General features: G+C 34.2%; 1 protein-coding gene across 5 annotated transcripts in view; it reads left to right on the plus strand.

Moving 5' to 3' along the window:
• The window catches only part of LRBA (LPS responsive beige-like anchor protein), a 726,864-nt gene that overhangs the window by 635,809 nt on the left and 76,568 nt on the right, over nt 1-14,487 (plus strand). For all 5 annotated transcript variants that reach the window (XM_032246531.1, XM_032246532.1, XM_032246533.1 and 2 more), the window contains one exon: nt 8,279-8,446. In XM_032246531.1, the coding sequence (XP_032102422.1) occupies nt 8,279-8,446 (168 nt within the window). The remainder of the gene's footprint in view (nt 1-8,278; nt 8,447-14,487) is intronic.

A 14,487-nucleotide genomic window follows, 5' to 3' on the forward strand; every position in this document is an offset into this window, starting at 1 on the left:
GTTTATCTATGTGAGAAAGTTTACCTTTGGGCCTGTTTTAAGGTAGACTACCTTCCAAGTGATGGGAAGCCTGCCTTTGATACAGGCTGTGTCCTTCTCCTTGTGCTTTTCACATTCTTAAGAGGTTATTAGTCCTGGGACTCAGTTTATCTGTTATTGAAGAATATTAGCTCTGCATTTAACTGACAAAATAAAATGGCTGCATTCCAGGTACTTGTCAGGAAGTGCGATCTAGAACCTACCATTCAAAGCCCTCCAAAGAGAAATAATGTTTGTGCAAGATTGCCTAAAGAATATGTGGTCTCCCCATTTGTCTATACTTTAAATCCATCCCAGGATTAACTCAGTCCCTCTGAGGGTTACATACCTGGATTCCATCATATTGCCAAGAGAGGAATTTCTTATCTCAGGAATAGAAATAATGTGTTTTTCCAGGCCATCTGGTTTGTTTTTATATTATGGTCATTTCTGACTCCTGCAATTGTTCGTGTTTCTTTCTTTATGTTGCCTGCCAGAAAGCTTAGCAACAAATACATGGCTCATCATGTATCGGTTTGTTAAAACAAGTATTTGGAATTTCATGGCATGGTCTTTATATGATATCTCCTTTTTATTTTTGCATTGCCTCACTTTTGTTAAATGTTTTCTTGCTGCATATACATCACTGTAAGCTCTATTAATTACTTTCTGAACAAAGACTTGCAAAATGCAAACAAATAAAAGAAACAGGTATAATTGTTTCCCATCCATTTTAATGAGAGGTTTTTTTTTTTTTTTTTGAAAAGCTCCATATCCCTATGTGTGTTATACTATAATTAGTTTAACATAGCTGTATGTTGTGAATTCCTAGATTTTAGATGAAAGGTGACCTAAGGTTGAAATGTTAATTAAATGTTTTAATGTTCTGTAGTTCTAAAGAAAATAGTTGGATAAAATGTCAGTATATAGGAGTATTTTAAAATTTAAAAAAATCATCTCTCTGAAAAGGAAGGTAATTGTACAAGTTTGTCTAATCCTTTTGATCTTGGCACACAGCAATACAGACTTCAGTTGAGATTAAAACTATGAATTTCAAAGGAAACATGGCCTTCAGTGTGTACAATATATAACAGCTGGTTGACTAGTCCATTTAAAACTACACAATAACAATTGTAGACAGAATGATTCTCCTGCCAAACGATGCATGAGTGCTTGATGGTTATATCAAGATATGATACTAACTCACACTTTTCTTTAGTAATAATATAAATGTAGAAATGAACTGTGTACTGCTGCCTCAAAATATCTCTTCTGCCCAACAGTTCAAGGGCAGTTTAGAAGTACAGAACTCCTCTGAGTGATTTTTCTATCTGTTTTTCAGGCTGAACTTCAATATGCTGTTGACTAAATTTCATTTTTTAAAACTGTCAGGTACAATTTTTATTCTTAGCATCCCACAGTTTTTTCCCTAAATCTTTGATAGTCCATTTTTACCTTCTTTGGCATCATGCCTTACTGATCTTAATGTCACAGCTTCACACATATTTTTAAGCTCTCAAACTTTTCTTTGTAAATAGTGTAAAGCTTGTTTCACATTTTTTATATGTATGTATATTAAGGTTAATAGCTGAGCTCTGAAGCCAGTATGGAGGAAACTGATGCTCATGGTAATGGATTTCAGTTTATTAAATATTTCCATTGTGTTTTACCTCAACAAGTAATCTTTAAATTAGTTAAATTGCTGCATTTTTTAAAAAATGAGAATTGAGTTGAATTTGTCACTTATGGCAAGTCCCATTTAGAAAATATATTTGTATTCTGAACTTATATCCATCCATTATGAAAAAATGTTAATTTTCTGTTACCTTTGTTAGAAAGTTTTGATGCAACATAGTTAACAGCATCTTTTCTTTAGATTTATTTCAAATAAGGAAATTTACCTTTAGACAAAATTAAAATGTGCTAAAGTCACTCAGATTCACTGCAAATTCAGAGCCAGCATTTAAGGAGTTAATGCATCTTATTAGGGGGACAGGAAATCTGGCAACTATTGCAGAAACTAGACCTAATGGTGCACACAAACAATTTGTCAGTCTTCTTAAATGTGAATAGCTTTCTGCAAAGTGGCTGCTCTTGCTTTGTTTGAACAGGCTAAACTTTTCCTTTTTGGACTTTACGTCTTGGAAGTGAAATGTGATCCACATATTCAATCAAAATCATTTAATTCAAAGCATATTTTGATTGGAACAAAGTTGACATGGAAAGAAACTTTAGAATAAAAAAGTTGAAAGGACTTTATATCATATATTTAGCAGGAAAATTTGAAACAGTTCTAATTAGGCTGAAAAAAACAGCTTTCTTCAATGTAAATTACAAAGGTCATATATCAATGTTAAGGAAACATTACCACTAGTGTTTGAAATCCAGCACATGCAAACATAACAGACCAGTTCATTTTAAATCTGTGTGTGTATGTGTTTGTATAGGAAGAAGGCCGTATTACATTTAAAATGAAAAATACTTAAAATTCCAAGTTTATAACTTTGTATATTACCATCTTGCCAATCTAAACATCAGTTCCTTTAAAACATATTGTTATCTATGTTCAAATGAATTAAGACTCTTAATTACAAGTACAATAAAATTTTACAAAATGAATATTTCATTCATTATAACTATGATTAAATACATCTTATAAGTAAATGTATATCAACTTAGGAGGGTTAACCAGTGATTTTCATTTTCTCATTTGAAACTTACAGCTATGGCATTTTGCATCTTGGAACCTTTGTATCTTGGTCCTTTTAGAAGCCTGGGATTGGAGGTAGTGGCACAGGTGTACAGAAATGTGTATCTGGGATGCCTAGGCTTATTTCTCTCTGCTTATAAAAAGTATATAAGGAATATTTGATATTTTTATTTAACTTTTAATAAAAATTATTTATCTCATAAATACCGCTAGTTTTTATTTAGTTTCCTTTTTTAATGGAGTGGTATGAGAATGTTTAGCCAAAGAGTAAGTAAATATTAGCATTAAGCTAGGACTGACAAGTATGAGAAACATAAATAACAAGATTTCTTGGTCTTGAAGTAAACAATTATCTAATAATTTCCTTTGCTGACTGAAATTGGTTTTCTTGATTTTTACATAATTTTTACATTACCAAAAATTTGTTTTTTTGAAAACAAAAGGAAATTGCTAGTGTATCACTAATGCATGTGTAGATTAAATACATGGTTAATGCCTTTTGGTTTGGAATTTTTACTCTCAAATAGCATAGAGTTTCTTGGAAAAAGCTGACTATTTCTATATGTTATCATATTTTTTGACTCTATAGAAAGCAACAATAATTTTATGTAATACTTTTCATAAAGAAATAATCTATTTCTTAAGTAGGCTAGTTTCAGGAAAACATTGATTGTGTTTTTTCAGTGAGATTTGCTAAACATACACTCAGACACATACATATGTATATATATATATATATATACACACACACACATATTGTAATTATTTGTGACAGAGTTATACAAACCTGTTTTTGAATAATTTACTATTATCTTTATATTAAAGCTTTAATTTGTTGATATTCTTATGCAGACCAAACAAATGAAAGTTACTAATAAGTGTATATGATGTCTGTGTACTGTACTTTTTAGCATATCTGAAGTCTTTTAGTCTTTGCCTAATAGATCTCATTAAAAAAACAGATATCAGCCCCAAGACAGTTTGTCAACACTAATATGAGTCCCCCTGAATTGGGTTGACAATTTGTGTGAGGCTTCATATGATAGTCTTTTCATGGTCTTATTTGATCCTTAACAATTGGACATTAGTCACTGATTTATTTTATAATAACTCAGATGAGTTGAATATTATTGTATTGTGTTGGACATTTTAGTGGATTTTCTTTTTTACAAATTTTACTCAGAGCACACATTGGATGTAAATGATGTATGCAGCCTGCTAGGGGAGTACTAACAATTGATTGGTTAGGTTTGAGAGCAGCATGGGAAGAATGTTACTATCCCCTAGCTGCAAACCATATTTAACTCCAGGCTTAATGAGGACTGTCGGTTTTGAAGGCTTTGAAAAATCTTAAATACTCAGCATTCCACTGGCATGTTTTCATTTTTTTGTGACTAAAAATGTGGATCTAAATGAGAATTTTATATATATGAATAATATTTTTTAAAATCTTAATATATACAAAAGGGATTTAATATAGGTTTTATGATATATGTTTTTAGATCTTAAAAATGGGAGTTATAAAAGGCAACCTCGGGGTATCCCATTTTGAATTTTCTTCTGTTTGTATTTTTTTTCCTTAATTTCTTCCTGCCTGTCCTTTTCTCTTCCCTCATGCCTTAAGTGCATTTACCTACTACTGATTAGGCAATTGTAATTCACTGATAGCAAAAGGATGTTAAAGTTCTGAACTGACTTTGTACTGAAATAACTTTGAAACTTCTTGGAATTCTGTTATACTTATCACATTGTTCTTTTAGGTCCCTTTTAACAGCATTGGTATATTGCAAGAAATGCTCGAAGCTGACTAATAGAATTTTTAGTTGAGGGTTTGAGAAATTATTTAAAGTTTACTCATGAAGGTAACATGTTTATCAACCTCTGGAAGTGATTTTGCCAATAGTTCCACGAATTACTGGTAAACTCCTTAAGGACTGACCTGTGACAATGTAAAGCGAGGTCTGAACCATGGCATTGTGGTGATCTCTGCATGTGTGTTTGCAGCATGATATGAGCACACAGTATCTTTCCTTTCAGCATTTTTGCTAAAAACTCTGATGCAGTATCAAGATGTAAAGCTTTAGGCATCGAAATCTAACCAACTTTACCATTTTTAGTGTGCATAAAGGAGTAGTCACCCATAAGGAAAACTCAACAGTTCTTTGTTTGGTGACACATAAAATAAAATTGCCCTAGTTTTTGGAGCTTTAATATTGAGAAAATTCATTTGTACTTTGTCATTTGCTGAGCCTTCTAGAATTTTATGGTCTCAAATCACAACACCATGGACACTCAGGAGACTCCTGACTGTTTTATCTTATTAAACAATTTTGAAATCATTAATTTTTAATTAGCTTGGATGCAGGGTTTTTTTTATTGTTTCAATAGTGTGCGTATATGAACTAAACGTTTTTTATTTAAACTACTGGCGAGAGTACTATTTATGTAAATAAATACTCTTAGATTCTAAGAGTATATACTGTGAGTTTGCTTCATATAGTCATACATTTTTGTAAACTCAGAGATATTATATGCTAATCTATTATAGTAGAGCTTTTCAGCAGTTTATGAACTCAGATTTCAAACAGCCACCAAAAAGGATGTAAGCTTGAAGATATGTATAGGTCCTTCCCTGATTGAAAGTTCTAATTAAGTGAATTGGAGAAAATTAACTGAAATTAGCTGTCAGAAAGTCACATTTAAATGAGTGATGAGCTAGTCTGGCAGTAAACATTTAAATGATATAAATTGCCATTTAAGTGTATGGTTTAATGTTTGTCATGCATTAATGTGACATGAGACTGCAGTGACAATCAAGCAGCTTGCTCTAATTTGAACATATTTAGGGCTTTTGTGTGGAGTGCACTGCACACAAATTAAGACAATTGCTGTTTTTATGTATCGTTGTAAATGTGCCTACCCCCTCCAACCGCATCCCTACCCAAGCTCTAAGTTAATGAAACCAAAGTATCATTTCTGTGTAACTTGCATTAGTAGTTCCTAGATTTTTTTCGAATTTATGTACTTAAAATAGGCATTTACTTAAAGTTATCACAAGCTTCTCTCTTACTTCAAGTAAAATATGATGCAGTTTTGTATTTTCATATCTGTTTAATAAATTTGTAAATGTATTTTATAAGAGATATCTAAAATAGTAACTTTCTCAATTGAAATTAGCTAAATATTTTAAAGGTATTATTTCATTTAAGGTATACTTTGGAATGTGAGAATTGCCTAGAGTTTATTTACAAAATTATATTTAAAATTTTATATTTGCGATATATTATAAAGCTATGTTAAATATTAAAATAAATATTTTTTGTATTTAGCTACAAACATTTCTTTTTCATAGGCACTTATTTTAATAAAGCATATCTTGGCTGGGCGTGGTGGCTCACGTCTATAATCCCAGCACTTTGGGAGGCCGAGGCGGGCATATCACGAGGTCAAGAGATCGAGACCATGGTGAAACCCCCTCTCTACTAAAAAAATACAAAAATTAGCTGGGCGTGGTGGTGCATGCCTGTGGTCCCAGCTACTCAGGAGGCTGAGGAAGGAGAGTTGCTTGAACCCGGGAGGCGGAGGTTACAGTGAGCTGAGATCACGCCACTGCACTCCAGCCTGGCACCTGGCAACAGAGCAAGATTCTCTCAGAAAAACAAAATAAGTAAAATAAAGCATATCTTTACACAGTGTCCACATGTAAATGAATAGAAACATCTTTTGTCACAAGATGGTTTATATCTCATTGGTTACTTGCTATACAAGTTGGTATGTTTGTTTTAAAACCAACAGATCTCTTATAACATAGCAGTAAGCCATACTGAAAATTTCAAGCCCTCACAATCATAGTCTTACTACTCTAAAAATAAGAATCAATTTCAATGAGATATCAGATATAACTTGGTATAGCAGTCTCCCCCTTATCCACATTTTGCTTTCCAGAATTCTAGTTACCTGTGCTTAACTAAGGTCTGAAAATATGTGAGCATAGTACAATCAGACACTTTGTGGTAGAGACAGAGACCACGTTTACATAACTTTTATTAAAGTATATATATATTTACAGTATATTGTTATCGTTCAATTTTGTTGTTATTGTTGTCTATCTCTTACTGTGCCTAATTTATAAATTACACTTTATCATAAGTATTTATGTATAGAAAAAATATAGTACATGTAGCTATAGGATTTGGTACTATCCACAGATTCAGGCACCTACTGGGGGTCTTGGAACATACCCCTGTGAATGAGGGTGGGATTATTGTATACTTTGAATTAAGCTTCAGAGTTTATGTTTGAACACGCTTTGATTTTAATATAATTATTTATTGTTAAACTACTCTATAATACTAAACTTTTATGTTGGAATGATTTTGAACAATATTAAATAGTATTCAGATGAATACTTTCCTAAGAAATCCCTTTAGTTTTAAAAAAGTTTTAGGATTTATAATGTAACTAAATTCAGCAAACGTTTATTGGCATGTTATGTTTTAGGCACAACACTAGTAACTGGGAGTATAATGATGGATAGGAAGTGGATCTTGTGCCTAGCATCTCAACCAAATACGTGATTATGTTCATTCATTATTTATTGGGCACTATTATGTTAATAACATCAAATATTTGGTCAGGTTTGCTATATTCATACCTAGAATAATAATTCAGTAATTATAAGTATCCCCCACAAGATCTAATTTGTTAGCATAAACATTAAATCAAAATAACTAAATAATTTGGTTATAGATGTTGAAGTAGACTACAAAATATTTTAATTCTAGAAAAATTATAAATATTTCAAATGGATAGTAAAATTTTAACATTTTCACGTTTGGTTTCCCAAAATAGTGTTTGCCTTTGTCTTTGTATGGCCTTCTTTCTTTGAAGCATAAATTGACTACTTCTCAGGCCCGGAGTTACAAATGTGATCACGATAGGCCCAGTCCTGGTCCTCAGTGCTCTCAGTACAGTAGAAGAATACTGAAACTTATGCAATTATTATAATTCATTATGCCAAGTGCCAGAAAGCCTCTAATTTAAACAAAGGACAGATTCTGGTAGAAACTAGGATGTCAGATAAGTTTTTCTCTTCTCATTCCCCTTCCCCTTCCCCTTCCTTCCCCTTCCCCTTCCCTTTCTCTTCTCCTCCTCTTCTCTTCTCAACAGAGTTTCACCCTTGTCGCCCAGGCTGGAGTGCAGTAGTGTGGCTCACTGCAACCTCTGCCTCCTGGGTTCAAGTGATTCTCCTGCCTCAGCCTCCTCAGTAGCTGGGATTACAGGAGTGTGCCACAACACCTTGCTAATTTTTGCTTTTTTAATAGAGATGGGGTTTCGCCATGTTGGCCAAGCTGGTCGAGAACTCCTGACCTCAGATGCTAGAGTGCTGGGATTACAGGCGTGAGCCACTGCAACTGGCCATAATTTTTTTTTTTGAAAAAATCTTCGTTCAAAGTAAAGTTAGTGTTAAACTTTACTGCTTGTTCTAATGTCTCTCTATATTTTTAAAAATGAATTCAGCATGGTAATACAATCTATACCCTTTTTCAGGCCCTGGAGAGTGAATTTGTTTCCTGTCAGCTTCACCAATGGATTGATCTCATTTTTGGCTATAAACAGCAAGGACCAGAGGCTGCCCGGGCCCTCAATGTGTTCTATTACTTAACCTATGAAGGAGCTGTCAATCTGAATTCAATAACTGATCCTGTGTTGAGAGAGGTAAGTTATCTGAACTGAGAAAGCAACTTATAGGCAGGTATATTTAAACTAGAAGGAGCTAGATAACACCTCCCCCATCCTTTGATTTTACCGATGAAGGAACTGAAACTAGATGTAAAGAATAACCTATCAATTAGTGACCTAGCAGGAACTTGAACCCAGAGGTTCTTTCCAACAAAATGTTTGACCCAATATAAAAGGGCAGCTCTTTCTATTTGAACCTGTTAAGGTATCAATAATCTTATTTATAATTTTATATACCTTTGGAGGTTACTCACATGATTTAAAATAGTAGGAAAATAGTAATAATTCCTCAAAGAGATATGATTATGAGCATACATTTATTGAAATGTGATAAAACACATATTTATATGTAATACCTAAGTACGTATATAACCACATAGAAGTTAATGGGAGGGTTGACATCCAAATCTTTCGTATGTCATCTAACTTGTTGTTAGGTGTTATTGAACTTGTTTTATTCTTTTCATTTATTTTCTCAAGTAAAACACTTAAAAGATGGTTTTGGCAAATGCAGCATTCACCAAAAAGGCTGGTCTGGAACTCCTGAACTCAAGTGATCCACTTGCCTTGGCCCACCAAAGTGCTTGGATTACAGGCATGAGCCACTGCCCTTGGCCATTTTTCCATTTTTGAGTTTACAGTTCACTGGCATCAAGAACATTCACATGGTTGTACAGCCATCACCACCGTCCATCTCAAGAAATGTATCTTCCCAAACTGAAACTCTTTATACATTAAATAAGAACTCCTCATTCCTTCCTCCCCAAGTTCCTGTACAATTACAATTCCACTTTTTATCTCTATAAATTTGACTACTCTGAATACCTCATATAAGAGGAATCATACAATATTTGTCCTTCTGTGTCTAGCTTATTTTACTTAGCATAATATCTTTAAGATTTATCCATGCTGTAGAATGTATCACAATTTCCTTTCTCTTTAGGCTGAATAATATTCCATTGTATGTATATACCACATTTTGTTTATCCATTTATACATCAATGGGCAGTTTGGGTTGTTTCCATCTTTTGGCTATTAGGAACAGTGTGACCATCATCTATTCAAGTGTCTACTTTCAATTCTTTTGGATATATACCCAGAAATGGAATTTCTGGATTATGTCATAATTCCATGTTTAACTTTTTGAAGAACCATCATACCAAATAATTTTTTTATATTTATTTTTTATGATCAACTTTTGCTAAAGACCATTAAAACTTTTTCTTTAAGTTTCTTTGACTTCCTTTTCTTCACCACAACCCTAAGTATTTAATTATGAGAAAATTAAGCCTTAACTGGATAGTCTTCCACTCATCACCACTAATTTATTTTTATATTATACATTATATAGACATACATGTAATATATATTCTATATTAGATTTTGCATTCCTTAAATACACATGGCCTGTGATGGTCTAAGTATGGTAGGTATTTGATGTTCTTGAAATGAGAATATATTGCTTTGTTACTTAGCACAATTAAAATAAATATGCACATTTAATTCATAAAGCTTTCTGAATGTCATTAAAATAAATGGGGCCAGTCGCAGTGGTTTACACGAGTAATCCCAGCATTTTGGGAGGCCACGTCAGGATTACTTGAGTCCAGGAGTTCAAGAGCAGCCTAGGCAACATAGTGAGACCCCATCTCCATAAAAAGTTTAAAAATTATCTGGGTATTGTGGCACACACCTACAGCTCCAGCTCTTGGGGGTGGGGGCAGTGTGAGGTGGGAAGATCGCTTCAGCACCGGAGGTCAAGGCTACAGTTAGCCATAATTACACCATGGCAATCCAGCCTGAGCAAAAGAGTGTGACCCTGTCTTAAAAATAAGGTGGGGAGGGGAAAATCTTTTATTGCAGCCGTTGCATACCATTTACCAGTGCTGAATCCTATAGTACAATGGAGTGTGATATAACAGAATAAACAAAGAAACAAATAAATATGCATTTGAGTCACGGTTCTGATGCCTACTAGTTGTGTTCCACAGACTGTGTTTCCTATTTATAGAAGCAATACTATAATGCCCACTCTACAGAGGATGAGATGACATATAATGCATGTAAACCTGGCATCGTTCCTTTCCCCTCATAAGTACTCAGCAAGTGTTAGTTCTTTCCCTTATGTTGCTCACAGTTAAATCCCTGGGTTAGAAAACACAACTATAAAAGGAATATGAACTACTGATTATGTCATAGAAAGAATCATAAAATGTTAACACTAGAGAAGTTATTAGAGATCCTTTCCTTGTGGATGCATTGCTGAGTTCATTGCGAGGCAAAAAAGCAGAAAACATGAATAGGTCGTTAATTTATTCATTTTTTTCAACAACATTTTACTAAACCCAAATCATATAATAAGGTTAAAGAGTTGAAAGGCAAGTCCCTTCCCTCCCTCAGCTAGAGTTCACTACCTAATAGGAAAATAGGTATAAGTAAACAAACATACAGTCTGATGAATTCAGTACTGAGATAAATATATGTATGTATGCACAAGCACAGGACAGGTCTAAGCCCAAACTGACAGAATTTAGGCATGTTTTCTGGAGAATGAGAGGCTGGAGCTCCATACTGAAGGATGAATAAGATCATTGGCTAGAGTCATGAGCAAAAGTTACCTACACAGAGGCAACTACATACCCTTCCTGCACATAGATAAAAGAGATGGCTAGAGAATATGGTGTATGTGGAATGAACTGAAGATGAACAGATGAGAGAGAGGCACACAGGAGCCAAAAGCCTTAATTGCCATAAAAAATAATTTTCAGCAGGGCATGGTGACTCACAACTATAATCCCAGCACTTTGAGAAGCCAAGGCAAGAGCATGGCTTGAGTCTGGTAGTTCCAGGCCAGCCTGGGCAACATAGCAAGACATCATCTCTACCAAAAGATAAATAACTTAGCTGGGCATGGTGGCACATGCATATAGTCCAAGCTGAGATAAGAGGATTGCTTGAGCCCAGGAGTTGGAGGCTGCATTGAGCTATGATCCTGCCATTGCATTCCAGCCTGGGCAACAGAGTAAGACCCTATCTTTAAAAAACAATTTTAACCGCATCATAAGGCAGTAGGGAACCACTGAAGGTTAGTGACATGACCCCGTGTCACTGATATGTGTGTTTGGAATCTGAAAGAAGATTGAACAGATAAGAACTAAAAGTGCTGACTGATTTTTTAAAGAGGTCTTTGGTGATCTTAGAGAAATAGCTTAGAAGGGAGAGGATTGTGTTATGAATGGGAGATGAAGACAGTGAATAGAGAAAATAATTTAAGGGAGAATTTTTTCAGCTTTATTGAGCTATAGTTCACATATGTTGCAATTCACCCATTTAAAGCATATGATAGTTTTTAGTGTGTTCACAGATTTGGACAAGGATCACCACAATTCAATTTAAGAGCATTTTTGTCACCACAAAAAGAAATGTTTGTATGCATCAGCAGTTACTCTAAAGGAGAATTTTTTTTTTTAAATGAGTAAATACTGGACTGTGTTTCTGTGTTAATGGGAAAGATTCAAAAGGAGAGAAGCATGTCAGACATGCAGGAGGGAAAGCGTGTAATGCACTATCAAGCTCTGTGTGAAAGTGGAGAAGAACAAAACCCAGAGCATAGAGAGAGATAAGCACTGAACAGGAGGTAACAATAGGGCCTCGTCTCAAACCCTCTTTGTGAGCGTTTGTACCAATGATGAGATAATATTTATGCTTAATGGATGCTGCTCAATAATTATAACTTCCTTTTAATGTTGTTTTTCTGTGTTTTCACCATCAGGAGAATAGGTGTAGAAAAAGTTGAACAGAGAGATATGTGTGTGTGTGTGTGTGTGTGTGTGTGTGTGTGTGCATGCGCATATGCATGTGTGTATGTGTGGGGAGAGAGAGAAAGAGACAGAAAGATAGACACAGGTGGGGTTTGCCTTGGAAGTATGGTGAAATGTATAAAGAAGGATCAAAGGTGCAAGGGTGGCTGATGAAACTATTAAAGGGATGTTATGGAAAAGATAAAACGTGAACCTAGGCTGGACTGAGTAAATAAGAAAAGCAGGAAGGGACTGATAACCTGGGAAAGCTTATTCCCATTCTCATTCTTTACTCATTCGTTTATTCAATAAATATTCATTTTGTTCAGGTTGCTGAAAATGTGGAGATGAGCAAGACAGGCAAAGTCCGTTCCTTCCTGGAGCTCACATTCTAATGGGGCACACAGAAAATAAAATTTAAAGACCGTAATTTCGGTTGTATCAAGTGCTATAAAGAAAATAGAACTGAGTAAGGTAATAGAGAGTGCCGTGAGGGTGGAGCACTGTTAGAGAGGATGGTTAATGACTGCCTCTCTGTGTTCGTAAACAGTGTTTCTTTTAAAACTTTGGGATTGGAGTTCAGCTATGGAAGGGCACCAGGGAGTTAGCTCCTACTGCTCTCCCACAGCCAAGCCGTGCCTGCAACTCCCTGGCTGGGACAACCTCCAAGTCAAGTCTTGTCACAGGCCTCATGCCAGTTGTGAAACTTTCACTATTGCCCTCTACTAATTTACTCCCCACCACAACCTCCAGGCCACGCCTCTCTTTTCTTCAGAATCTTATTTCTCTAAGGTGCTTTAATATCATTAATATTAGCACATTTGTATATCTGTTTGGTTGATATTAAAGCATTATTTCTGCAAAACCACAGCCATGGTACAAGGATAGATTTCTACCTTTCCAGTATCAAAAGCAGATTAGACAATTTCTGTTCTGTAGGTATACTTTTACTTATTTCTCCTCATGTCTATACACTTAATTCAGTCTAGAAATATGTTCACACAGTAATACAGAGGCAAGTTGTCTACATACAAGTCATGTAATCACCTACTATTTTGGGAAAAGTGCCATTCCTCTTGAGAAGGTTTCTATTCTAGAATGAATGGTTAATACATATGGCATAGTAAGTGATCATAAAAATAATCTCTCTATAAAAAGAGCACTAAACGATAGAAATACTAACCATAAGAAGAAGGAAGAGTAATCAGAGAAACAGCCTGCAGCACATTAAACTTTTATGTTGTTTTTAATTTTTAGAAAACAGCTGGGTTATCAATATACAACTATGTCTGCATTTACATAGATCACACACCAGAATGAATTCTTTTTCAGGCAAATATGCTAATTTTTCAAAAACTATCTTGTGACCCCCAACTTAAGAATATATTCTTATCTTTATCTGTTTACTCTTCTTTATTTCTCTGCAATTTCCTTGCCCTTAACATTTTTAAAAACTTTTTTGTTTCCTCAATGTTACATATATTCTTTTATAGATAAGGGACAAATAAATAAAAGTTGGTCATTTTCTGATTATTCTGCTGATTTTGATTTGGCTCATTCACTTCTTTTCTTTCAAACACAATCTTATTAGGTCTTTCTAACCCCATTTTTGAAAAACATAAGACCCAAGGAAAGAAGAAATTTTCAGAAAAGATAAAAATTGGAATATTTGAACTCAGGGTCAGATATGAGTAAGAATAACTCATTTTACCAAGAAAAAAATGTCTTAAAGTCCAAATCCACAAAGTAAATACATGAGTTGAATATTTTATAAAATAATTTTCCCTCCTAAAAATTTAACGTATTTTCCTTAAATTAATATATTTAGAGTATAATTGCATTTATAGACATGATTTCTAGAACAGTTCTATATCCTTATCCAGAATTCATCCATTAATTTTCATATAAATGCTAATTGCAATATCCAGAAGTTGAGAGCTCATTATCTAGAAGTTAATATCTTAGCGAGAAATAGTTCATTGATGAAGTTTAGTAGGTAAGAAATATATATATATTTAAATACACAAATATGCATATGTCTATATGTAGCAATGTGACATTCACTGAATTTGGGAGCACAAAGGAGGCATTTCTAACCCAGATTAAGAAAGTATCAACTCTCTGAACATAATCCTTAAGAAATTTGAGTTAAGTTGGTAGAGCAAAAGAAATGGAAGGGACATTCAAAGCAGAGAGTATAGCATGTGGGAAAGAGCA

Source organism: Sapajus apella, unplaced genomic scaffold (assembly GCF_009761245.1).
Source record: "Sapajus apella isolate SASKATOON/1434 unplaced genomic scaffold, GSC_monkey_1.0 scaffold61, whole genome shotgun sequence".
In the NCBI taxonomy this organism is placed as follows: domain Eukaryota; kingdom Metazoa; phylum Chordata; class Mammalia; order Primates; family Cebidae; genus Sapajus; species Sapajus apella.